The sequence below is a fragment of the Bos javanicus genome, chromosome 22 (genome assembly GCF_032452875.1).
Source record: "Bos javanicus breed banteng chromosome 22, ARS-OSU_banteng_1.0, whole genome shotgun sequence".
NCBI classification, from domain to species: domain Eukaryota; kingdom Metazoa; phylum Chordata; class Mammalia; order Artiodactyla; family Bovidae; genus Bos; species Bos javanicus.
The window spans coordinates 11,991,781-12,015,219 of NC_083889.1; the positions used below are offsets into that span (position 1 = coordinate 11,991,781).

At 54.1% G+C, this 23,439-nt stretch overlaps 1 protein-coding gene across 8 annotated transcripts in view; it reads right to left on the bottom strand.

Annotated features, from left to right (window-relative positions):
* Positions 1-1,461: 1,461 nt before the first annotated feature.
* SCN5A (sodium voltage-gated channel alpha subunit 5) overlaps positions 1,462-23,439 on the bottom strand; it is a 103,849-nt gene continuing 81,871 nt past the window's right edge. For 7 of the 8 annotated variants that reach the window (XM_061395966.1, XM_061395964.1, XM_061395960.1 and 4 more), the window contains 8 exons: positions 21,795-21,968; positions 17,926-18,048; positions 15,570-15,851; positions 12,882-12,935; positions 12,125-12,262; positions 11,381-11,485; positions 9,615-9,885; positions 1,462-5,020 (listed from right to left, as the gene is read on the bottom strand). In XM_061395966.1, the coding sequence (XP_061251950.1) occupies positions 3,780-5,020; positions 9,615-9,885; positions 11,381-11,485; positions 12,125-12,262; positions 12,882-12,935; positions 15,570-15,851; positions 17,926-18,048; positions 21,795-21,968 (2,388 nt within the window). In that variant the 3' untranslated portion in view covers positions 1,462-3,779. Of the gene's footprint in view, positions 5,021-9,614; positions 9,886-11,380; positions 11,486-12,120; positions 12,263-12,881; positions 12,936-15,569; positions 15,852-17,925; positions 18,049-21,794; positions 21,969-23,439 lie in introns of all 8 variants that reach the window. The other variant, XM_061395963.1, reaches the window with a different exon arrangement.

Here is a 23,439-nt window from a genome sequence, read left to right on the forward strand (position 1 = left end):
GACACAGAAGCCGGCGTCCGTCCCTCTTGGAGCCTGGACCCCTGCCTCGCCCCAGAGCGGCCGGGTGACAGCTGCGGTGGTGCAGTGACTGCAAGGCCCCCTCTTGCCTCCCTCTGGACCAGTCTGCACCTCTTCTGTTGGAGGGACAGGTGATTTACAGTGTTGCGTTAGTTTATTGTTAGTTTCAGGTGTACAGCAAAGTGATTCAGTTATACGTGTACATACATCCATTGTTGTTCAGATTCTTTGCTCGTATAGGTTAATATAGAGTATTGAGTAGAGTTCCTACGCTACAGCAGTTCCCTGTGGATAATCTATTTTATATATCGTAGTGTGCTGTGCCAAGTCACTCAGTCATGCCTGCCTCTTTGCGACCCTATGGACTGTAGCCCACCAGGCTCCTCTGTCCATGGGGATTCTCCAGGCAAGGATACTGGAGTGGGTTGCCATGGCCCTCCTCCAGGGGATCTTCCCAACCCAAGGATCGAACCCGGGTTCCCCACATTGCAGGTGGATTCTTTACCGTCTGAGCCACCAGTGAAGCCCAGTAGTCTGTATTAATCCTCAATTTATCCCTCCCCACCCCCACCTTTCCCCTTTGGTGACCATAAGTTTGTTTTCCAAGTGAGGACTGGGCCCCCCCGGGGCTGAGAAAACTCAGGTGGGCCAGTGACAGGGATCTGAGTGCGGCTCTGGGATCCGGGTGGAGGTCTGTAGGCCCGCTGCTCTGGCGGTGGCTGTGGAGCACAGTGCTGCCAGGGCCGGGCCGCAGGCCAGCGTGGGGGGGCAGAGGCAGCAGGCGGAGAGGGGCTGTGAGCCACCACAGCAGGGCTACTGGGGGAGCCCAGGGGCTTGGCAGGAAGAGGCTGAACGGACCCACGGGTACCCACGGGCAAAGAAGGGGTCATGGGGCACCTGGAAGAGTACATCCCCAGGGCTGGGAGACCACTGGGAGAAGGCCCCACAAGCCTGAAGATGCCGCGTGGTGCCTGTCCAGCCACCCCATCTCTGACTGTCACGGGACTGGACATGCTCAGAAGGAAGCCAAGGTGGTGTTTACAACACAGGGCGGCTGAAGGCTGCTGTTTCACCAGGACTGAGTGGAAAAGCCCCAGGAAGCTAAGGTGGTATTTACAACACAGGGTGGCTGAAGGCTGCTGTTTCACCAGGACTGAGTGGAAAAGCCCCAGGGCTGGCCTGGTTTTCATCTGGGGCCAAGGAAGTTATCTCCACTGAATAAAGTTGAAGGGGACAGGGAGAGGCAAAAACAAAGGCTGGATTTGATGACATTGGGGCCGTGTCTCTTCAGACACCATCTTTACAGGCATCTGTTCCCCCCCAAATATATGTGTGTGTGTGTGTGCGCGCGCAACTGAATTATTTTTCTGTACACCAGAAATGAACACAATATTATCAATTTGTAAATCAACTCTACTTAAAAAAAAATGGACAGAGTCCAGACCAGGTCATGTAAGCCATTTATTGGTTTGTTTTAAAAATATGTATCTTATTTATGCACGAAGTTTGGTGCGAAGTGCTTGGGTAGTTCCGACAACGGCTGGCACTTGGTGCTTGTCCCTCCCTCCTGTGTCCTCCCCTCCTGCTGGTCACTGTGCAGTTCTGGAAAAAAAGCAATGAGAGACACGCTAAAAGCTAAGGAGTTGGCTTCGCTCGGCCCTGCCCTTGGCCACACGGTCTGCAGTCAGTGGCCGGCCCTGGCACCTGCCTCGGGCTCCTGGGCTGTCCCCACACACAGAACCCCGGTCTCCTTCCGGTCAGCTGGGCCTGCAGCCCAGCCGGCCTGCCCACTGCCTCCCCGCCCACGCAGGGTGCCAGGTGTTGCGGAGGGCATACACCTCTCCAAGCCTTGAGAGCACAGCACAGAGAGCTACAAAAATAAGATTTCCACTCAGAGAAGTGGTGCTGGGATAGTTAAAACCACGTCCCACGCCGACTTCCAGGGAACATGAGAGAAGGGAAAGCACTGGGGGCGGCGGGCGGCTGGGGCTGCCACCAAGGGAACTCGAGTGACAAGAAGAAACGTTAATACTTGACTCGCCGCTGGCGGTTCCCCCTCAGCTCCCCACGGCTCCCCCCGACGGCTCGGCGAGGTAGGTTAGGACAGCCAGCTTCTGGCTTCCGGGGCTGCCCCGAGAGGCGGCCTGTGAGGTGGCCGCCGGGTGGAGGGCGGCTTTGCTGGAGAGTGGACTTGGCAGCCGAGCCCCTGCCTGCACAGCCTCCACCAGCCACCACTGTCCCTCTCAGGGTGACAGTTCTCTACGTTGAAAGATTTGCATATGCTCAGTAGGATTGTCAGCAGCTGAAGAGGCCCTGTGGCGGGGTGGGGGGTGGGGTGGGGAGGGTGGTGGTAATTGGACTAGAAAAAAGTATTTTTCCCTGAAAAGGCCTGCTCACAAGACCCATGGGCAGCCTGGACCCTGCCCCAGGAGGTCCCGTGTGTGGTGTTCCCGGGACCCTGGGCTGAGCAGGGGGGCGCTGGTCCAGGGTCACTCGACTCCCTTTCCCAGGAGACCTGGGGTCCATTCCCCTCCTAGGGCCCTGGGACTGGGCTGAGCATCCTGCAGCCCCTTCCCTGCACAGGGCCTGGGCAGCCCTCCCCACTCCCCGTGCTTTCGCAGCTGGAGAGGAGCTGGGGTCCACATAGGCACCCCCTCAGCCCCGGGCAGAGGCAGAAAGGTCTGGAGAGAGAGCCTGGGTGATGACAGCAGATTCCATTCTCCAGGCGGGCTGGGGGGTACCATGCTGGGGGCTGTGGAGTGGGTTCTTCACCCCAACCCCATGGGCTCAGCCTTCTCTTCCTGGCCTGTGGGGCAGGGCCAGCCAGGCTGGACAGTGCGGACAAGCTGGGTGGCAGGACATATGTGCCTCCCTCAGGCCCTTCCCTTAATGTTAATACTCGAACAGAGGCCACGCTCTACAGGGAAGAAAGGCAACGTCAGTGCCAAGGACGAGCCCTGGGAGCCAGGCCACTCTCTTCTGGAAGCTTGTATTTATAGGCCTGACTCCAGGGTGGCCTGCATAAACATACAGGGGGGAAATGGGGCAATGAGTGAGCCCTGGCTGACAATAATCCCACCTGTGGGGGACTGGGGGGAAAGGCCGGTCACCTTGCTCGCCTCGGGGAGTCCAGGCCACATGTGGCTTGTGTCTGGCCTCTGTGAGTGTGAGAGTGTGCGCATGTATGTATGGGAAGGGGTTCAGCCCTCCTGGCACCTCAGCCCAAGCGGCGGGGGACCCCCTTTCTGCCCCTAGGCAGTGAAGGCCCGTGGGACCCACACCGGATCTCACTTTTGCATTGACAGCAGAGCCGCAGCAGCTCCACAGACACTCTTGTTCAGAGTTAGGAAGAGGCAGTGTGAATCGCTGCCAATCCATCCATAAAAAAAAAAAAAAGTTCTTTGCTCAAGTAAAAAAATATCAAATATAATAAATTTATGAAAGCCCATTCACAACATACACAGTCTCGGTTTCGCATTTTGCCTCAGCAGCTGGGATGGAGGTGGTGGTCAGAGCCCCAGAGCGTTGCCGGACCAGACCCAGCCCCCAGGACTGGTAACCCCAGACAGACAGCTCGGCCAAGTGCTTCCAGCCATCAGCGCGGTGCACAGGACTCTGCCTTGTCGGTCCACGGGGCCGAGGCTCCTCTCTCACTCCCGAAGCCCAAAGCAAAGGTCGGACGGCCCAGCGACTGCTGGGCTGGGGCTGCCTTTGGGTTTGCCGCGATGCTCTGCGCTGGCGCCCCCCTCCCTGGGCTGCGCTCACACGATTGACTCACGGTCCCTGTCGGGGGTTGGGGGGAAGTCGGCGAGATCCTCGCTTGGGCTGTAGTCAGACGCCCGCACCTGGGGGTTGTCGCTGGTGGCCCTGGTGACGCTGTCATAGGAGGGCGGGAAGGACGTGGAGGAGACGGAGGAGCTGGAGGGCGGGCCGGGGCGGCGGGAGAAGTTCTCGTTCATCATGTAGGCGATGAGGCCCTCCTGCTCGGGGGCGTCCTCCTCCGAGAGGCCGCTGCTGCCCGCCTGCTGGCGGTAGAGGAAGGAGGCGTGCTTGACGGAGCGCTGCAGCAGGTGCCGGCGGAAGGCCCGCTGGATGATCGTGGCCGACACCTCCTCGTGCTTCCGCCGCAGCGTGGTGGTGATGGGCTCGTAGGAGATCTTGGACGGGTTGGCCGCCATGAACTTCTCCTCCATCTGGATCTTCAGGGCGTCCATCTCCCCAGATTCGCCCAGGACCCTCTTGGTGAAGGCAAAGAGGATGTCCATGCAGTGGATGCGGTCTCCGCTCACCATGGGCAGGTCCATATTGATGAGGCTTATCTGGTTGGGCTTGGGGATCCGGAGTGGCTCTGACAGGGCGTCGGCGAAGTCAGACAGGGCCAAATACTCGATGAACTGGGTGGCCTCCGGGTCGAACTTCTCCCAGATCTCGTAGAACATGTCGAAGTCGTCCTCACTCAGGGGCTCCGTGCTCTCCTCCGTGGCCACGCTGAAGTTCTCCAGGATGATGGCGATGTACATGTTGACCACAATGAGGAAGGAGATGATGATGTAGGTGGTGAAGAAGAGGATGCCCACCGCGGGGCTCCCGCAGTTGCCCCGGGAGCCGTTGCTGTTGGGCAGGTTGGGGTCGCAGTAGGGGGGCCCCGTGTTGAGGATGGGGCTGAGGAGCCCATCCCAGCCCGCCGACGTGGTGATCTGGAAGAGGCACAGCATGCTGTTGGCAAAGGTCTGGAAGTTGAACATGTCGTCGATGCCAGCCTCCCACTTGACGTAGGCGAAGTTGGCCATGCCGAAGATGGAGTAGATGAACATGACGAGGAAGAGCAGCAGCCCGATGTTGAAGAGCGCGGGCAGGGACATCATGAGGGCGAAGAGCAGCGTGCGGATGCCCTTGGCCCCGCGGATCAGCCTGAGGATGCGGCCGATGCGGGCCAGGCGGATGACGCGGAAGAGCGTCGGGGAGAAGAAGTACTTCTGGATGATGTCTGAGAGCACAGTGCCTGTGGGAAACAACGGAGACTGTGGCCACTGGTGGCATCACTGTCCTCCCTCCAGCCCAGCCTTGCTGGGAGGGGTCTCTGCACAAGCAAGGAGCCTGGGAGTGGAGGCCTGGGTCACCTGGGGCCTGTAAGGACCCTGCCTCCACCCACCTGAGTCTCCAATTCTGCATTTATGGTCCAGAAAAGGACCCACAGTTCCTGCATCCTTTGCAAAGTGCCTTCTCAGCCCTCTGCTCCTTAGTCTCCTGAGCCTACCTGCACATACGAGGCCCATTATCCAGACTGTGGTTCAGGGGCCTCAGCAGACCTGCTCAGCATCCCTGATAGCCTAGCTTGGACCAGAACTCTAGAACTTTTAGCTCCTTGCTGCTCAGAGTGTGGTCTGCGGACCAACAGCCTTGGGATTTCCGGGGCACTTATCAGAAATGCAGATCTCAGCTCTGCACCCACACCCCTTGTGTTTTAACAAGTCCAGGTGGTCCGTGTGCACACTGAAATACAAGCGGCACCGACCAGGCAATTGGCACACTCCTCACACCTCACCTGTCACAAGTCAGCCTCTCCGAGGTGCTTCCTGTGACCTTCCCACCCCTGCTAGCTGCCAGGCCTGCCCACTCTGTCTCTACTGATTACTCTGAGTTTGGAGTTTCAAGGAGCATGGATGTAAGTTATAGAAGAAAGAATGGAATATACTTGCCTTGTATTGGCCCAAGTGAACTTTCCAGACTTCTCATATATTAGGTTGGTGCAAAAGAAATGGTGGTTTTTGCATTGTTGAAATCTGCTGTTTGATATTGGAATACATTTTAAATAAATGTAGCTAGGTTCTACATCACTTTAGTGTGCATTTCTCGCTTTATGTTTTTGTTTTTTTGTTTTGCTAATGACTTATTACTTGCTGTTTATTTTATATTTATTTTAGACTATGGAGATGATGTTAGACAAAAAACGAGTTTGAGCAATTTTCTTTTTTGAGTTCAAAATGGGTTGTAAAACAGCACAGATAACTTGCAACATCAACAACACATTTGGCCCAGGAGCTGCTAACAAATGCACAGGGCAGGGGTGGTTCAAGGAGTTTTACAAAGGACACGAGAGCCTTGAAGATGAGGAGCACAGTGGCTGGCTATTGGAAGTTGACAGCAACCAACTGAGAGGATCATTGAAGCTGATCCTCTTACATGAGAAGTTGCCAAAACTCAACGTTGACCGTTCTACAGTCTTTCAGCATTTGAAGCAAATTGGAAAGATGAAAAGGCTTGATAAGTGGGTACCTCTTAAGCTGACCGCAAATCAAAAAAAGCATCCTTTTGAAAAGTCATTTTCTCTTATTGTATGCAACAACAACGAGCCATTTCTCAATCAGATTGTGACATGCGATGAAAAGTGGATTATATACCATGACCAGTGATGACCAGCTCAGTGGCTGGAAAAAGAAGAAACTCCAAAGCACTCCTCCAAGCCAAACTTATACCAAAAAAGGTCATGGTCACTGTTTGGAGGTCTGCTGCCCATCTGATCCACTACAGCTTTTGGAATCCCTGTGAAACCATTACCTATGAGAAGTATGCACAGCTGATCAGCGAGATGCACTGAAAACTGCAGCACTGACAGCCAGCACTGCTCACCAGAAAGGCCCAGTGCTTCTCCGTGACACGCTCGACACACATTGAACAACCAACACTTCAGAATTCAAACGATTTGGGCTATGAAGTTTTGCCTCATCTGCCGTATTCACCTGACCTCTCGCCAACCCCCTATCACTTCTTCAAGCATCTTGACAACTTTTTGCAGGGAAAACGCTTCCACAACCTGCAGGAAGCAGAAAATGCTTTCCAAGAGTTCATCGAATCCAAAAGCATGGATTTTTGTGCTATAGGAATAAACACTTACTGGCAAAAATGGGTTGATTGTAATGGCTCCTATGTTGATGAATAAAGATGTGTCTGAGCCTAGTAATAATGGTTTAGAATTCACGGTCCAAAACCGAATTACTTTTGTACCAACCTAATGATAATGTCACTCACGAACATGTGTCAAGTGTTCACTGTCAATAAAGCACTGGGCTGAGCAATTCACACATCCATTTACCCCTTCCAGTTACCCTAGGAGGGAAGCTGATACTATCATCCTCCTTTTCCAGAAGAGGAAACTGAGAGGTGAGGTAACTTATCCAAGTTGCCACCTAGTCAGTGAGAAGTGGAGATTTGACTCAGACGCTCTGGCTCCAAGTTGAGCTGTTAACCATGCCTCTCTGGTACACAAGCTCTGGAACCAGTAGTTCCTGAATATAGTCTACACTTCCTGGAATCTTGGAGACTGTCCCTCAGGGCTCCGTTCCAGCTCCTGACACCTGCTTTAGAGAGAAGCTCCTCTCTAGCCCCACCAGGCATGGCCTCACCCTCATCCCTGCCTGAGACCTCCTGGAGCATTTCCTGAGCCCACTTCTAGCTTCTAAGCATCTGTGCATCACTATAGCCACAGCAGCCCCTCTCTTAGCCCCTGCCTTTCCCTCTGAGTCACTGAAGAGGCTATACACGGAAGAAAGATGAAAGCCAGTTATCCCATGGCAGAAGTCTGTGGGGGCAGGGTCCAGATTGGGCTCTGAACACAAGTGACAAAAGAAAGTACTGATAAATTGGACTTAAAACCTCTGTGCTCCAAGAGGTGACAACCAAGAAAGTGAAAAGACAACCTACAGAATGGGAGAAAACATCGCAAATCTTGTATCTGATAAGGGACTAGCCTCTGGATTATATAAAGAATTCTTACAACTCAATAAAAACACAAATACGTCAATTAAAAAATCAAGCAAAGGACTGGAACAGACATTCCTCCAAGATACTTCTCCTGTTATATACCAAGATATGCCAAGGAAAATGACCAATAAACATATGAACAGATGTTCATCGTCATTAGTCATCAGGGAAATGCAAAGCAAAACCTCAATGAGATGTCACTCCATACTAGTTAGCAAGGCTGTAATTAAAATATACAGACAGGAACAAGTGTTGGTGAGGATACAGAGTAACTGCAACCTTCCTACACTGAATTTGGGGTTGTAACGTGGTGCGGTCACTTTGGAAAATAGTTTGGCAGTCCCGCAAAATTTTAGATTAGTGGCTGCCAGGGGGTGGCTGGCTGTGACTGTGAAAGTTGCTCAGTCATGTCCAGCTCTTTCCAACTCCATGGACTATACAGTCCGTGGAATTCTCCAGGCCAGAATACTGGAGTGGGTAGCCTTTCCCTTCTCCAGGGGATCTTCACAACCCAGGGATTGAACCCAGGTCTCCTGCACTGTGGGCAGATTCTTTACCAGTTGAGCCACAAGGGAAGTCCAAGAATACTGGAGTGGGTAGCCTGTCCCTTCTCCAGTGGATCTACCCGACCCAGGGATTGAACCAGGGTCTCCTGAATTGCAGGCGGATTCTTTACCAGCTGAGCTGCCAGAGGGCAGGGAGAGGGAAAATGGTGAGCTCGGTGGGTGCAGAGTCTCTTTTGGGGGTAAGGAAAATATTCTAAAATTAGAGCGTAATAATGGTTGCACAGGCATGTGAATATATTTAAAAGTACTGAATTGTACACTTGAAAGGGTGGGTTTTGTGTTATGTAAAGTATATCTTAATAAAACTGTTCTTTAAAGAAGGAATTTGGGCTCTGAGGTCAAACAGATACGGGCGTGTGCTCTGTTCTCAATGTTTCTGCCTCTCCCTAAATTCGTATGTTGAAATTCCCCCTCTCAAAGATGATGGTATTCGGAGGTGGGGCCTTGGGAGGGGCTTAATTTCATGAGGGTGGAGCCCGAATGAATGGGCTTAGTGCCCTTATAGAAGAGGTTCAGGGAGCTCCATAGCCCCTTCCAGTTTGCGAGGACACAGCAAGAAGGTGTGGGTTATGAACCGGGAAAAGGACCCTCAGCAGGAAACCCACCATGCAGCGCTTTCCTTTTGGACTTCCAGCACCCAGATCTGTGAGAAGTAGATTTCTGTTGTTTATGAGTTACCCAGTCTGCTACTTTTGTCGTATCAGCCTGAGTAGGCTATGTGTGATTCCTATCTCAGCTTCTCCCTAGCTGAACGATTTCCCTGCCTTGGTGCTGACTTTATATGGTGAATTGCATGAGGCAAGTGATGTCTGAGAAGCCTGGCACACACCAGGGTGTGCTCCGTGGTGTGTGCAGGTGGCAATTCTCAACTCCAGAAGGTCCATCTCCAGGGTTAAACGTCTACTTCAGAGGGCCACCTGCCTCCCAACTCTGGAGACTCTTCCTTGGGCTTGAAGGCTTTCCCTTGGGAAGGCAGGGAACCCCCATAGGCCCCATTCCCTTTCCAAGACTCACCCTCGAAGTTCTCCAAACAGAGAGCTGTGTTCCAGGGTCTCAGGGAGGGTGGGACCAGGAGGGGGTGTTGGGTCCTCTACCAAGCTGGCCCCTTGGCCTGAGTGGCCTTCCCAGATGTGTGTGTGTGTGATTGTGGGGGGTGGGGGTAGGAAGGACTGTAGGGAGCGAAGAATTCAGGACGCTGGTGTACTTGGCATGGAGCACAGATCAGGGGCCAGGGGAGGCCTTCTCTGCCCAGCTGACGTGCATACCCACCTACGATGGAGAGGATGACAACCACGAAGTCGAAGATGTTCCAGCTGTTGGTGAAGTAATAGTGGCGCAGGGCAACCATCTTGAAGATACACTCGGCTGTGAAGATGCCCACGAACAGCAGGTTGATCTTGGCCAAGATGTTGACCTTCTCGGGGCTCTGGTCGTCTGTCTCCACCATCATGGTCACCATGTTTAAGCAGATGAGAAACATGATGGTGACGTCGAAGGCCTGCTTGGTCACAATGTCGAATATGAAGCCCTGGTACTTGTTCTGAAAGGAAGGGCAAAGGAAGGGCTCAGGAGGGGCCTCAGACAGGCTAGCAGGCCTCCTTTGCTGCCCCTCAGCTCAGACCACCCACCCTCCGACTCCACCCTCTGGGGCAGGGGCATCCAGTGCTCACAGACTGCCACGGGGAGAGGAAAAAGGCAGGATGCTGGACAGTCTGGCTCCCTGCTGAAAGCTCCCTGGGCTTCCAGGCCCAGCCCCGGGCTCCTTGTCCCAGACACCATCTCACATGGTGCCCCTTGTTCATCAAGCTTCTCTTTTTGTTCCCACTGTCTGAAGGCTCAAGGTCAGATCTAAAGTTCAGCTCTAGAAACTGTCTCAGCCCTCAGGTTAATAAAATTTCTCCATTCTTTCTGTGCGATTTATTTATTCCATTGAATCTGTATATGTGTCTTGAATTGCAAGATTATTTTGGGGAAAGTGTAAGTCGCTCAATCACGTCTGACTCTCTGCGACCTCATGAACTGTAGCCCGCCAGGCTCCTCTGTCCATGGGATTCTCCAGGCAAGACTACTGGAATGGGTTGCCATGTTCTTCTCTAGGGGATATTCCCAACCCAGGGGTTGAACCCCGGTCTCCCGCATTGCAGGCAGATTCTTTACCATCTGATCCACCAGGGGAGCCCCATTTTGGGGAAGAGAGATGATTATAAACAATTGAAAACACACACACACTGCTAACCTAGACCAGAGCATGGAGAACAGGAAAGAGTCAGATGACATGGATGAATTGGATGCAAAAACTGGGGCTGCCACCTACAAGCTAATGATTTAGGTACCATCATCTGCATAACCTAGGCTGCCCTGGTGGCTCAGCTGGTAAAGAATCTGCCTGCTATGCAGGAGACCTGGGTTTGATCCCTGGGTCAGGGAGATCCCTTGGAGGAGGAAATGACAACCCACTCCAGTGTTCTTGCCTGGAGAATCCCATGGACAGAGGAGCCTGGTAGGCTATAGTCTGTGGGGTCACAAAGAGTCAGACATGACTGAGTGACTAACACTTTCACCTGAGTTACCTAAGTATTGCCCCCATCCTGCTCCAGTACACACACACACACGGGTGTGTGTTGGCCTGATTTGGCCAAGGGAGTCAGCCTAGCAGAGCACTCAGCAGGCCCCACCCACCTGGGGACTCTATGGCTCAGGGAGTTACAAGGATGAGGTCACACAGGGTCTGCCTAGCCCTCCCTGGGGAAAGCCTGCAGTGCTATAGGGGAGGAGGGGCCTCACTCAAAGGTTCCTGTGGGAGGGGATCATCCCTGGGCTCCCACAGCTGTCTCATGCCTTCCCCTGTACCTCCATGAGACTGAGGCCCCTGTGCATGATTGGAGGTCCCTCCTTCCCTGGACAGGCCAAAGGCCCCAGGTTGCACCAAAAGACTGTGAAGAGGTTCCGATAGCTGGTCTTGTGGTGTGGGGGCTTCCCAGGGCCCTCTTTGGGCAGATCTTCCCCACGCCCACCGAATTGAGAGCCTGGCTCACCAGGGGCCGTGGGATGGGCTTCTGGGGCTTCTTGGAGCCCAGCTTCTTCATGGCATTGTAGTACTTCTTCTGCTCCTCTGTCATGAAGATGTCCTGGCCCCCTAAGTGCAGAGACACAGGCACCAGCCTCATCTGGGGGTTCTCAGGGACCTAGCCTCCTTGGTGAGGTTGCCAGGGTGGCCTTTCTCCTCACTGCCTCTCCTGGGGGAGAAAAGTATGCCTTATCCTACATCAGAGAGTCCCCCTCAACCACCACCCTGGACCTGCTTCTCCAGGTTGCCTTTCCCCATTCACCTTGAGCTCTCTCTGACTTTGGGACTTGCAAATGCAGCCCCGGCCTCCATCCTCTCCCCTGCCCGGCTCAGCCACCCTGGAAGTTCCCTCTGCCCACCTGGCTTGCCTGCCACCCAATCGTAGCTTCTATGATGGAACTCTGGGAAGACCTAGGCCTCTGTGCAGTGGCTCCCCAGCCCCACCCCCATGATCCCCGATCATGGGCCAGGTGAATAGTCCCAACTCTCACCCCAGCTCCTCTCAGGAGCCTCATCTCTCAGACTAGGGGCCCCTTGTTACACACTTATGGGCCTAAGCAGGTCACATTATGGATACACCCCTCTCCCACCCCAGCCCGATGGGAGCTTAGTCCCCAACAGGAAGGAGGAATGGGGCCAGGAGCCAGAGAGGCTGCCAGGTGCCTGGCACCCAGCCCTGCCCTGCAGCCTGGTGGGCCCGTGCTCTACGTATCTTTTTCTTCTGCTGGTTGAAGTTGTCAATGATGACACCGATGAACAGGTTCAGGGTGAAGAAAGACCCAAAGATGATGAAGATGACAAAATAGATATACATGTAGAGGTTGTATTCCCACTGGGGCTGCTCCTCGTACTAGAGGGGAGAAAGCAGACAGGAGGTCAGGCAGGCAGGAATGGGGGATGGGCTGGCCGGGTGTGTCAGAGGAAGGTCACCACCCGGGGTGTGCGTCTGCGTGTGTGAGGGGCAGGCGGGGATGGCATTGAGGAGGGTGGGTGGTGGCAGGTGAGGAGGGCAGGCACGCCGGGCTCAGAGCTGGCGCTGTGTTCCTGTGTGGCTCCTGCCCCTGGGCCACTGGGAGGTTTGAGTATATGGGGGTGTCTCGCAGCATTCAGCTGTCCATGTGATATGGTGGCTGGTGTTATGTATGTGGGGCGGGGACAGGACCACAGAGAAACTTGATTGGGTCTCTGTTGCTCCCACCCCACCCTCCAGAGGTAGAATTTTTGTTCAACTAAATTACAGTGAATGCAATTCACAATATATCTGAGAATCTGGGGAGTCCCCGGGAGACCATACAGCCATGTCCCAGGGGAAGCCAAGGGCATTCCAGAGAGGCTCAACTCTGGGCTGACACAAGAGACCTGGCCCTTATGGGATGCAGACCCTGTTTCCATGGCAACTAAGCAGCTGGGAACCTTGGGTGCCTGGAACCTTGACTGATTCAAGGAGAGAGACCAGTGTGACAACCTACCCCCCTGGAGTCTACAGCTGCATACATGATGTCCATCCAGCCTTTAAATGTTGCCTGGAAGAAAGAGACAAGAGTAAGGAAATTTAATTCTGCGTCTATGGAGCTACTCCGGGCTCCTATCTGGACAGATGGGACCAGGAAGTAACCTCCCACTAGAAGTAGGCAGCCTGCTCCACCCTTTCAGTGGTGTCCAAGTGGCTGGGCAGTTGGGGAAAGGCCTTCTTGTTCAGGGCTGAGGCGGAGGGGAAGCCAGCCAAGCAGACACTCCAGGAAGGTCACTTAGTGGGGGAATAAGCATTCTGATGTTGGCCAAGAGACTACCCTTCAGATCTGCATTCATTTCAGATTCTAAAATGACACAGAGGCCTACAGGGGTGTCAGGAACACAGAGCAGGCACTGGGGTTCTCTGCTCTGGTTTAAGGCCGGCCTCAGTGCTGACCTGGTCCTCTCTGTCATAAGCCTTGGGGCTTCTGCTCCACAGCTTTCCAAGGACATCCCTCAAGAATCCTAATGTTCCCTCACACTTAAGGGGGTCCTTTTGCTAGTGGTGTGTTGGCAAATGACTAACAACAAATGGCTTTCCAGAAGGAAAAATAAAAGCCCTGATTGGGCTTCCCTGGTGGCTCAGTGGTGAAGAATTCGCCTGCCAATGCAGGAGACACGGGTCCGATTCCTGACCCAGGAAGATCCCATATGCCGAGGAGCAACTAAGCCCGTTTGCCACAGCTATTGAACCTGTGCTCTAGAGCCCAGGAGCCACAGCTACGGAAGCCCTTGAACCCTAGAGGCTGTGCTCTGCAACAAGAGAAGCCGATGGGAAGCCCATACACGGCAACTAGAGAAAAACCCGGCAGCAATGGAGACCCAGCACAGCCAAAAGTAAATACCATAAAATTATACATAAAAAAAAGCCCTGACTGTGTGTGCCAACTTCTCTGTGTAAACATTCCCATCATGGCCAAACTCAAGTTGCCAAAGTGTCGTTACTGAACTCAGTGCTGGGAAGAGATGCACAGGACCACAGCATTGCAGTGTTTCCATGGTATAACTATAATAGGCGTGTGTAACCTCAAGAGCATAGATGATAACAAGCGGTAATGGTAAGTTTTTATTTTGTTTCAATATCGTTGAGTTAATTACAAGTTTATAAATCTAATTTTTAATAATGGCTCACAGAATAGCGGAAAATATAACAACCGGCTCTTGCGAGTCCACACTCGCTGGTTCTGGCATGGCAGGAAAGAGGAGGCCGAACAGGACAGGGTCCTGGCGCCGGTTGCATGGATGGCCCCAGTCTGGGCTGCTAGGAAGATTCAGAGCTGAGGGACATGCTTGGTGGTGAGACTGACTACCTAGCAGATCTCACTGGTATCCTTGGCACAATCCTATTGTGTCCTGAGCCTCTTCAGGGTGTAAACTGGTCTACACAGATTTCCTACATCTGAGAGTTTTTATGAGTCAGGGAGGGTGGATGGGGAAACCAAAGCAGCCATAGAGAAGGCAACTGCTTCAGCTTCCTGTGCCATGGGGCCTCACCCGCACAGAGGCCTGGAGATGCGGTGGGACCTGCTGGGGACCACCCAAGGTTATGAAGTGCCCATGACCGGATTCTTTCTAGCCACTGTGCGGGTGTGTCTGCAACGGCAGGCAGCTCTCAGACTACAACGGGGGCTTTCCTTCCGAGTGTTGACACTCAGAAGGGAAGGCTTTCTGGGTTGGGCTCTAATCCTGTTCCCCATGAAGTATTTCAGACACTCTGGAGAAAGCTACTCCTGGGATTTAAGAGATGGGTGGAGTTGCTTCCCTGGTGGCTCAGCAGTAAAGAACCCACCTGCCAATGCAGAAAATGTGCAGGAGGCTAAGATTTGATCCCTGGGTCAGGAAGATCCCCTGACGAAGGAAATGGCAACCCACTCCAGTAATCTTGCCTAGGAAATCCCATGGACAGAGGAGCCTGGTGGGCTACAGTCCACGGGGTCACAAAGAGTCGGACACGACTGAGCAACTAAACAACAAACAACAATGGAGGTGTGAGGGGAAGTGTGAGTTCCCCTCTGCTCAGCACTAGAGACAGGTGTCTGGGCTTTGCACTGGGACAAGAAGAAAAAGCTGCAGCTTTACGTGTTACAGTTCTGTTTGCGGTTCTGCTGTCAAGGCTATTTGTATGCTGTGCGTTAGAGTCACTGAAGCCATCGTCCTCACAAATCAATAGAAACTTTGGTAGGGCCATGAGTGTTTGAACATCCTGCACATTAAAGATGAAAGTAAACATATTCTTTTAAACAAGGCAGGAGGAATCACCCCCTTGTATAACGAGGGGCGGCCAGAGTCACAATTTTGCTAACGGTTCAGTCCCTGGGTGTCTGTGGTCATTCATTTGCAACCTGTGCTATCGCACTGCCAAACTGACAGTGTGAGGAGTCAACCTGACTGCTGGCTGCAGAGCTGGGTAAAATGCCCCAGTGTGGAGTCCCACGCCATATTTGGAGAGTGTAGCATCTTCCTTAGAAAGGAACATCTGGCACCTTCCCAAACAGACAAGAAGTCTCTGGAGAATCCTGACCCTCTTGTGAGGATCCAGAGTGGCCCCACTGTCCCCCTCCTGCCCACAGCCTCGGGGAAGGTACCTGTTGCTGGACAACCAGGGAGAGGAAGGCAGCCCCCCCACCGCCCGCCGCAGGACTCACCACCTGCAGAAGGGCCAGGTACCCGGCCCCCACGTTGTCAAAGTTGACCTTCACCTTGGTCCAGTACAATTCGCCAGTCACGTTGAAAGACTCACAGTCGCTCTTGTTGTTCACGATGGTATAGTTCAAGGGCAGGTCTCCCTCGGTCTGGTTGATGCATCTCCCAAACTTCCCCGCGAAAAGGTTCACACCCATGATGCTGAAGATGAGCCAGAAGATGAGGCAGACGAGGAGGACGTTCATGATGGATGGGATGGCGCCCACCAGGGCGTTAACCACAACCTCAAGTGGGCAGAGAACAGACTCAGTTTCTGGGGGTGCTCAGAATGCACCCCCTTTGTAAGATGCCCCCCCAAACCTACTGAACTCCCTGGGTGTAGGTCCTTGCGGGGGTACGGGTGGGGAACATTTCCTGTCAACAAGAAAGAACAGTCCATGGCTGGAAGCTCTGGTAGGCAGTGAGAGAGAGCACACATGCCTTCTGCTCTGCATCCCACACACACACAGCTCAGAGCCCTCTGTCTTATCCTTCATAGCACTGCCCGGAATCCATGACCTTCAAACTTAACTTTCAACACAGTCTCTGCTAGATAGTATGCCAGAAATCTGATGGGGAAGAAAGGGTCTCTGGAGACACATTCTCTGGGCTGAGTTTCTGGTTCATTTGGGGCTGCTGCTCCTGAGATGGATGGGTGTTCTCCCGCAAAGCGTGCCCAGGGGCTCTCTGGGTGGTGCGGGTGGAGGGTGCTCAGGGCTGGCGGGGCAGTGTGCATGCACTGGGCCTCTGCCCGCTCCAGGGAGCAGCCCTCTGACCCTGTGGAGCCACGGCCCCGTGCTCTCTTCATTTAAATTCACAGCACCCAGGAGAGGCATCCTTGGCAAAAAGCACTGGGGACTTCACTCCAGGGAGGGACCTAGTCCCCAGCTGTCTGTGAGCCAGGAACATGTTTGCCACACAAACTGGAGGCGGAGCTGGCGTGGGGCTGTGTGGTGGGTATGGTGCCAGGACGGGTCATGCTGACACGTGCAGAGGAAGTGGGAGGGGGGTGCCCCTGGCCCAGCATGCAATGAACATGGGAACAGGGTGGAAACCAACTCTCGCACTTGCCTTTGGCTGGCTTTGTAGCCAGTAGCCACAGCAGAGGCTTCCTGGTAACTAGTGTCTCCCCCATGTCCCCGCGCCCCAGAACCAAGTGTTTTTTTCTCCCATTGGACATTTGGGAGCATCTAACTTAGGTCGGATTATTCACTTGTGAGTGGCTTCCCACCAGAAATAAGCAGTTTGTTTCTCCATGGATCAGGGATGTGGGCGAAGTTCAAAACCATCAACCGAATGGGGCTGCAGAGTGGTGTCTTCTGGGTCAGTGAGAGACACACAGAGCTGTCTGCTAAAGTCACAACAGAACCATGCACATTTCGTACAAACAATAAAAAACTCAATAAAACTCATACTGTTATGCTGCTGCTGCTGCTAAGTCACTTCAGTCATGCCCGACTCTGTGCGACCCCATAGACAGCAGCCCACCAGGCTCCCCCGTCCCTGGGATTCTCCAGGCAAGAACACTGGAGTGGGTTGCCATTTCCTTCTCCAATACATGAAAGTGAAAAGTGAAAGTGAAGTCGCTCAGTCGTGCCCGACTCTTCGCGACACCATGGACTGCAGCCTACCAGGCTCCTCCATCCATGGGATTTTCTAGGCAAGAGTCCTGGAGTGGGTTGCCATTGTTATAAAAAACAATAAAATACTCAAACACATAGGCTTGTTTTCTTGCTATATATCACGGGTAATGTTTTTTCTTGCTGGGCTTTTAAATTTGCCTTAAATGTGCACATTCTTTGGTAAAACTTAGTGACTGGAAAAAAGGCAGAGCTCTCTGCACTTAGAAAATAGTGCCAAAGAGTTTACTAAGCAAATCAAACTGCTCTCTGATCGGTAGGACTACAACTGGCTGCTTGCTTGCTTGCTTTATCCTCACTAGCCCTGCCCTACTGCCCATCCTAGAGGGGAGGCAACCTGTGTCTGTCAGGAGGCGGGGGACACAGACGGGCACAAGGAGCCAGGGCACACAGACACGAGGCCCCATGGGAGAGCAGAAACTGAAGGGGCCTGGGCTGGCGGGGCTGGGCTGCAGCTGAGACACCTGTGGTCCAGTCCTTGCTTCCTTTCCTTCGTCCAGTGCTCTCTGGCCCTCGTGGAGCCCACAGGGCTGGGGCATCGGGCCTGGGGGGAGATTCTTACAGCTCTCCACCTCCGGGCACCTCTAAGCCCAGCCGTACCTCCTGGAGATCTCACACATGTTTGCAGCAGGTCAGCAAGTGAGTCTGGGGGTCCCCTTTACGGAGCCACCCCTCTTACCCTCATGCCCTCAAATCGTGACAGGGCTCGCAGGGGTCTGAGCGCACGCAAGGTCCGCAGTGACTTGATGGGGCCCATCTCAGCAAAGCCCAGGGCGTTGGCCACCAGGCTGATCAGCGAGACCTGTGGGAGACAGGGCGGTGAGGCCATGAGGCCAGCTCGAGACTGGTGGCGGGGCTCTTGGCCTACCGAACTCAGGCTGGGTTCAGTGAGAGAGCCAGCAGGCCTCCCCGTGTCCGGCTGGATCGTCTTCACAGGCTGTCCTGTGCTGGGTCAGCCTTGCCCGGGCCCAAGAGGCTGGGGACAAGGCCAGGCGTGTCCCAGCTTTCAGGCCTTCACCACGGACGGGCCTGCGGTGTGCACTTCATACACATGTCTGTGATAGCTCCACTCACCCCAGGCCTTGGAATGCATCTCCCCATTCTACAGATGAGAAAATGGAGTTCCAAAGCCACCTGCTAGTGTGGAAGAGCAGGGCCACAAAGCCTGGGTGGCTTTAGGTCCCCGTGTGCTTTCCTTCAAATCAGATTCTTGGGCTGGCCCATCCCCTCCCCCAGAGTAAACTCTCTGGGGGAAGAAGGACCATCCTGAGTTGAATGAGAGCAGACAGACCATCCTGGGGCATTTCCTCAAGGCTGAACCTTGCAACATTCTATCATCTTCACGGAAGAGAGGCTCGGATGGAGCCCCTGTGGACTGCTCTCTGCTTCCTCTGCCCTGCCCCCACTGGGACATTTCTACCCCTCGGACTTTATCCTTCTAAAGCTCCATGGGCATCCAATCCCTTCTTATGTCACTGCTGGCCAGTGATCACAGGTTGGAAGTGGCCTCCTGCCTGACCTCGCTGGCTATCACCATTACCGCCATCCGGGCTCTGAGGGCAGCCTGGGGGTGGTGAGGGGCCATGGGGAGTGGGGGGTAGGTGTGACCCCCATAGCCTGCTCCAGGCTTGGAAGTGCAGGTTGGGAGAAGGCTGGGCAGAAGAGCTTGGAGGAGCTGCCTCCTCCAAGGACTCCCAGGATGGACTTCTGTGCTGCCCCGACTCACCCCTCGAGGATGCTGGTCCCCACTCTGGAGAGGACGAGGGGCCTCTCTCAGGGACCTGCTGCTGAGGCCAGGGTCCCAGGGACCAGGTCTGGCCAGGCTCCCTAGCTAGTCCCCAGCAGGCCGCCCTTGTCTGTTCCTTCCCAAGCTTGCCCCAACTTTCCACCCGATCTCAGCTGATGGCAGCTCCATCCTTCCAGCTGCCCAAGCCACAAGCCTTGGCATCATCCCTGCCTTCTCTGTCTCACACACCCGACATCCAACCCATCAGGATTTCCTGTTGGCTCTGCCTTCAAAATACCTCAGAAGACCAAATATTTCTCACCACTTCCACTGCCGCCATCCTGGCCAGGCCACCGTCATCTCTCCCCTGGATTACTGCCACGGCCTCCCAACCTTCCCCCTGCTTGCACTTCCCCTCCCCTGGACAGGGTGATCCTTTCATAATGGGTCAGATGATGTCATTCTTCTGTCCAAAGCCCTCCAGCACCTCCCATTTCATTCTAAATAAAGGCCCATGGTTTTTCAAAGGCTGCATGCGTTCTACCCCATGCAGTCTGGCCTCAACTCCTGCACTTCCCGTCCCCTCCTCTGCTCCAGCCACTCTGCGCTCCTTGTGGTTCCTCGTGTCCCAGGCACTCTCCCACCACAGGACCTGTGCACTGCTGCTCCAACCTCTGCTTGGAATGTTCTGCAGACGTCTGCCTGGCTAGCCCCAACTTCCTTCAAACATCGCCACAGTTGGCCTACTTTCAGCCAGCTTGTTTAAGTTGTCATCTGGGTCTTCTCTTCTCTCTGAGTCCGGGCCCTCCTAATCCCCTTCCCTTTCCACTTCTTTTTCTCCATGTGTACATCACCAGTGTAATATATAAAGCCGGCTCATGTATTATGCTTCTGGTTCCCAGTCACCTTTCTCCACGCAGGCAGCGACTTTGTCTATTTTGTTCCCTGAGGTCTGCAGCGTCTGCTCTAGCACCTGCATATAGTAGATGCTCGGCAGGTTTTAAAAACTGCATGAATTGAACATGGAAACACCTTTCTCCAGATCTTGAGGCCTGAAGTACACCATTGCCATGGGGTGTGGGAATGGGGGTCAGGGGGCACGGCCAGTGTCAGGAAAGCTGGATTCCAGCACTACTTCCTTCTTTTTCTTGGGCCAGGCCCTTCTCCGCTGGGACCCTCAGTTTTCCTCTCCACAGGCTGATTCTCCAATCTTGGGAATTTCAGGGCCTCAGCTAAGTTTTCCAAGGTGGCAGGGGGTGGGAGGCGGGTGGGAGGGGTGTGGACTTCCCCAGACATCTTTGCAGACTCTATCTGGCCTGCCCTGGGGAAGTCAGTCCCACGAAGCTGCAGGAACAGGTGGGTGAGGGGGCCAGGGCGGAGCTGCCAGGCTCCCAGGGCTTCCCACAGCCCCTTAGCAGGGAGGCCCCACGGTCCTTTCCGTCACCTCAGGGAGGCTCTGAGGGCCCCAGGCTATAAGCACACCCAGAGCCCCTCCCTGACTGCCACCCCAGCACCCCTTACCCCAGCATTGACATCTTTTCAGCCGCTTGTGGTGGCTTGGAGTCACCTGTGAGGAGGCCCACCCATGAGGCTCTGTGTCCGCACGCGTACTCTAGCTCAGGGGGCCACTCAAGCTTGACCTCCCACCAAGGCCTGACCCTGGCCAGGTCCACTGGCCGTCGAGCCCCACCTTGGGCCTCTGGGGCTGCTGTAAGGACTGAGCACAGGCCTAAGCTAGAACTCTAGGAAGCACAGCCCCTGCAGGTGGGCAGAGCCTGACACCAAGCCCAGAAGCCATGGGCGTCTTCTGGAAAGCTTTTCCCAGCTTGCACATCCTGACCCACATTCTGTTGTGGGAGAAGCACCACAGCCAGATGGTAAGCCCTCACTTGGGCCCTTCGCCGTGTTCCCTCTGCCCTCAGGGAGCACAGATCCAAGGCTGCCCCACACCCTGAGCCTCAATTCTCCCCCCGTCACCCTCTGGTTACTCTCCCACTTGACTGTACTCAGGAGCCCCGCAAGACCCCCAACTCACCCTGCTTGCACCCAACAAGGTTCCGGGGCCTGGGGAGCTGTGGGGAAGGGGCTGCATTCCATCTGCCCACCGGGTGCCCAGAGGACATGCCAGCCTCCTACCCCAGGCCCCTGTGGACACATCAGAGACTGGCACAGCCTGCCAGCTACCAGATGACCCAGGGAAGCTGGCCGGAACCCCTCACCCAGCCCATGTTCATGGCTTTCCTCCTCACAGGTGACTCCATCCCGACTCATCCTCCCCGTTGTGGTACCTTCTACCTGAGCCAGGACGACCTCCCACCTGCCCAGCACCCCTTCCCCAACCCCATGCCCTCTGGCCTTTGGTTCACTTCATCCCCTCTCATGTGTAGACATGTAGGCTCTTAACTGGCCATGTGTGTAGTGGTCCTGACGGACACTTCACAAGGTGCCGTGGTGAGGGCTGTAACACAGGCTCATCAGCACCCTGCTTCTGGCAGTCCTGAGAGGGTGAGAACTCACTCCCGCCCTGGCTCACAGCCCTGCCAGGACTGTATGCACTGACGCCCACAGTGAGTCCAGTTTCTCCCAGGAGCAGGGCCTAGACTTCCCTGTGTCCCTGGCTGGGGGTTCTGATTGCCTCCCTTCTGTGACCTCAGACTCAGATCTCCTGCCCCTCTGCCTGCCTTGCAGCACAGCCAAGAGCCTCCATGTCAGCCTGTGGAACTCCCGCCACCTGTCCTGTCCTCCGATCCCTCAGCCTCAGCTCCTTCTCCCACTGGCAAAGGGCGCCCCCTCCCCTCTCTTCCCTCAGGGGCCACACTCACGTCCACGATGAGGAAATCAAGCCAGCACCAGGCGTTGGTGAAGTACTTCTTGAAGCCGTAGGCCACCCACTTGAGGAGCATCTCCAGCACGAAGACGTAGGTGAACATCTTGTCGGCGTACTCCAGCAGGACCTTGATGGTCTTCCGTTCCTCCAGGTAGATGTCCTCAAAGGCCTGCAGACCAGGGTGGGCAAGGCAGACATGGCGTCCTGACCCAGCTGGTCCCAGCCCACATGAGCCTTCATCCCTGATGGCATCCCTCCCCCAGGAGGCCAGGGCGGAGGAGGCCGCACAGTGGAGGGGCTTCCGCGGCATGCTCTCTGAGCCCCGTGGGCACCACTGCTGGGTCAGGAAATGGTGTTAGATGGTGTATGGACAACAAGGAAGAATGTGCAGTGAGAATGCTTCCACCTTCACTTTGAAGAGCAAGTCTCAGTTCAGGGCTAGTGCATCTATCATGAAGATCTCTCTAAAACAGCTCACAGCCTATTGTCGGAAACAGCACACATCTATCTCCCCCTGCCCACCCCACTGTGTTTTTACTGTCTTCACTTTGGGCACTTACCTACTTTTCATAGGAAACAATATTGGTTTCCAATGACAACAATCATTCAAAGTTGCCCTTTACAATAAATTTATTCAAACAAACAAAAAACCAGTGAGTGTTTATATTTAATGCAAAATTGCACAGAAGTGATAGTGAAGGCAGTCTGTAGATATGAAGATTAGGAAACACAGGACTAGACAAAGTCAGACCTTCTGCAATCGTCAGAATCTGGGAGTCAGTCTGTCTAACAAGCTAGCTGTTGGTCTTTCCCCACCTCCTCACTCCTGCCTCAACCCAAATCCCTGGGCTGAGAGAGACTCGGATGGCCTCTGCTGCCCTCTTCCAACTCGAGGCTTCCGATATGTATCTGCCCCTCCCCCAGGATGTGCTCTGAGGCTCCCAGTCTAGGCAACTGAACGCGTCACTGAGGGCCCTGGGGAGTGCCTCCGTCTTTCGCTCTGGGCCTCCCTGTGCGACTGCAGGGCTTCTGTGAGCTGCAGTGATCCAGGGGCCCAAGCCATCAGCAGTGCCCAAGGACGCACTGCCCAGGCGACACATGGTTAACCTGGTCTGTGTAGGTGGGACAAAAGGATAATTCAGGTCCCCAGGTGGGGTTTGCGGATTCTTCAAGATAAAAAGCAGGCATTTTTTTTTCTGATTATAAAAATATGTGTCTTTGATAAAAAAAATGAAATAATACAGAAATTATAAAAAAGAGAATAAACAACAATAACAACAACCTCCATCCCCACAAATAACCCAATCGAAAAATGGGCAGAAGACATAAATAGACATTTCTCCAAAGAAGACATACAGATGGCTAGCAAATACATGAAAATATGCTCAACATCACTCATTATTAGAGAAATGCAAATTAAAACTACAGTGAGGTACCACCTCACGCCAATCAGAATGGCCATCATTAAAAAGTGTACCAATAACAAATGCTGGAGAGAGTATGGAGAAAAGGAAACCGTCCTACATGCTTGGTGGAACTGTAAGTTGGCGCAGCCACTGTGGAAAAGAATGCAGAGGTTCCTCAGAAAACCAAAAATAGAACTGTCATACGATCCAGCAATCCCACTCCTGGGCAAAGAC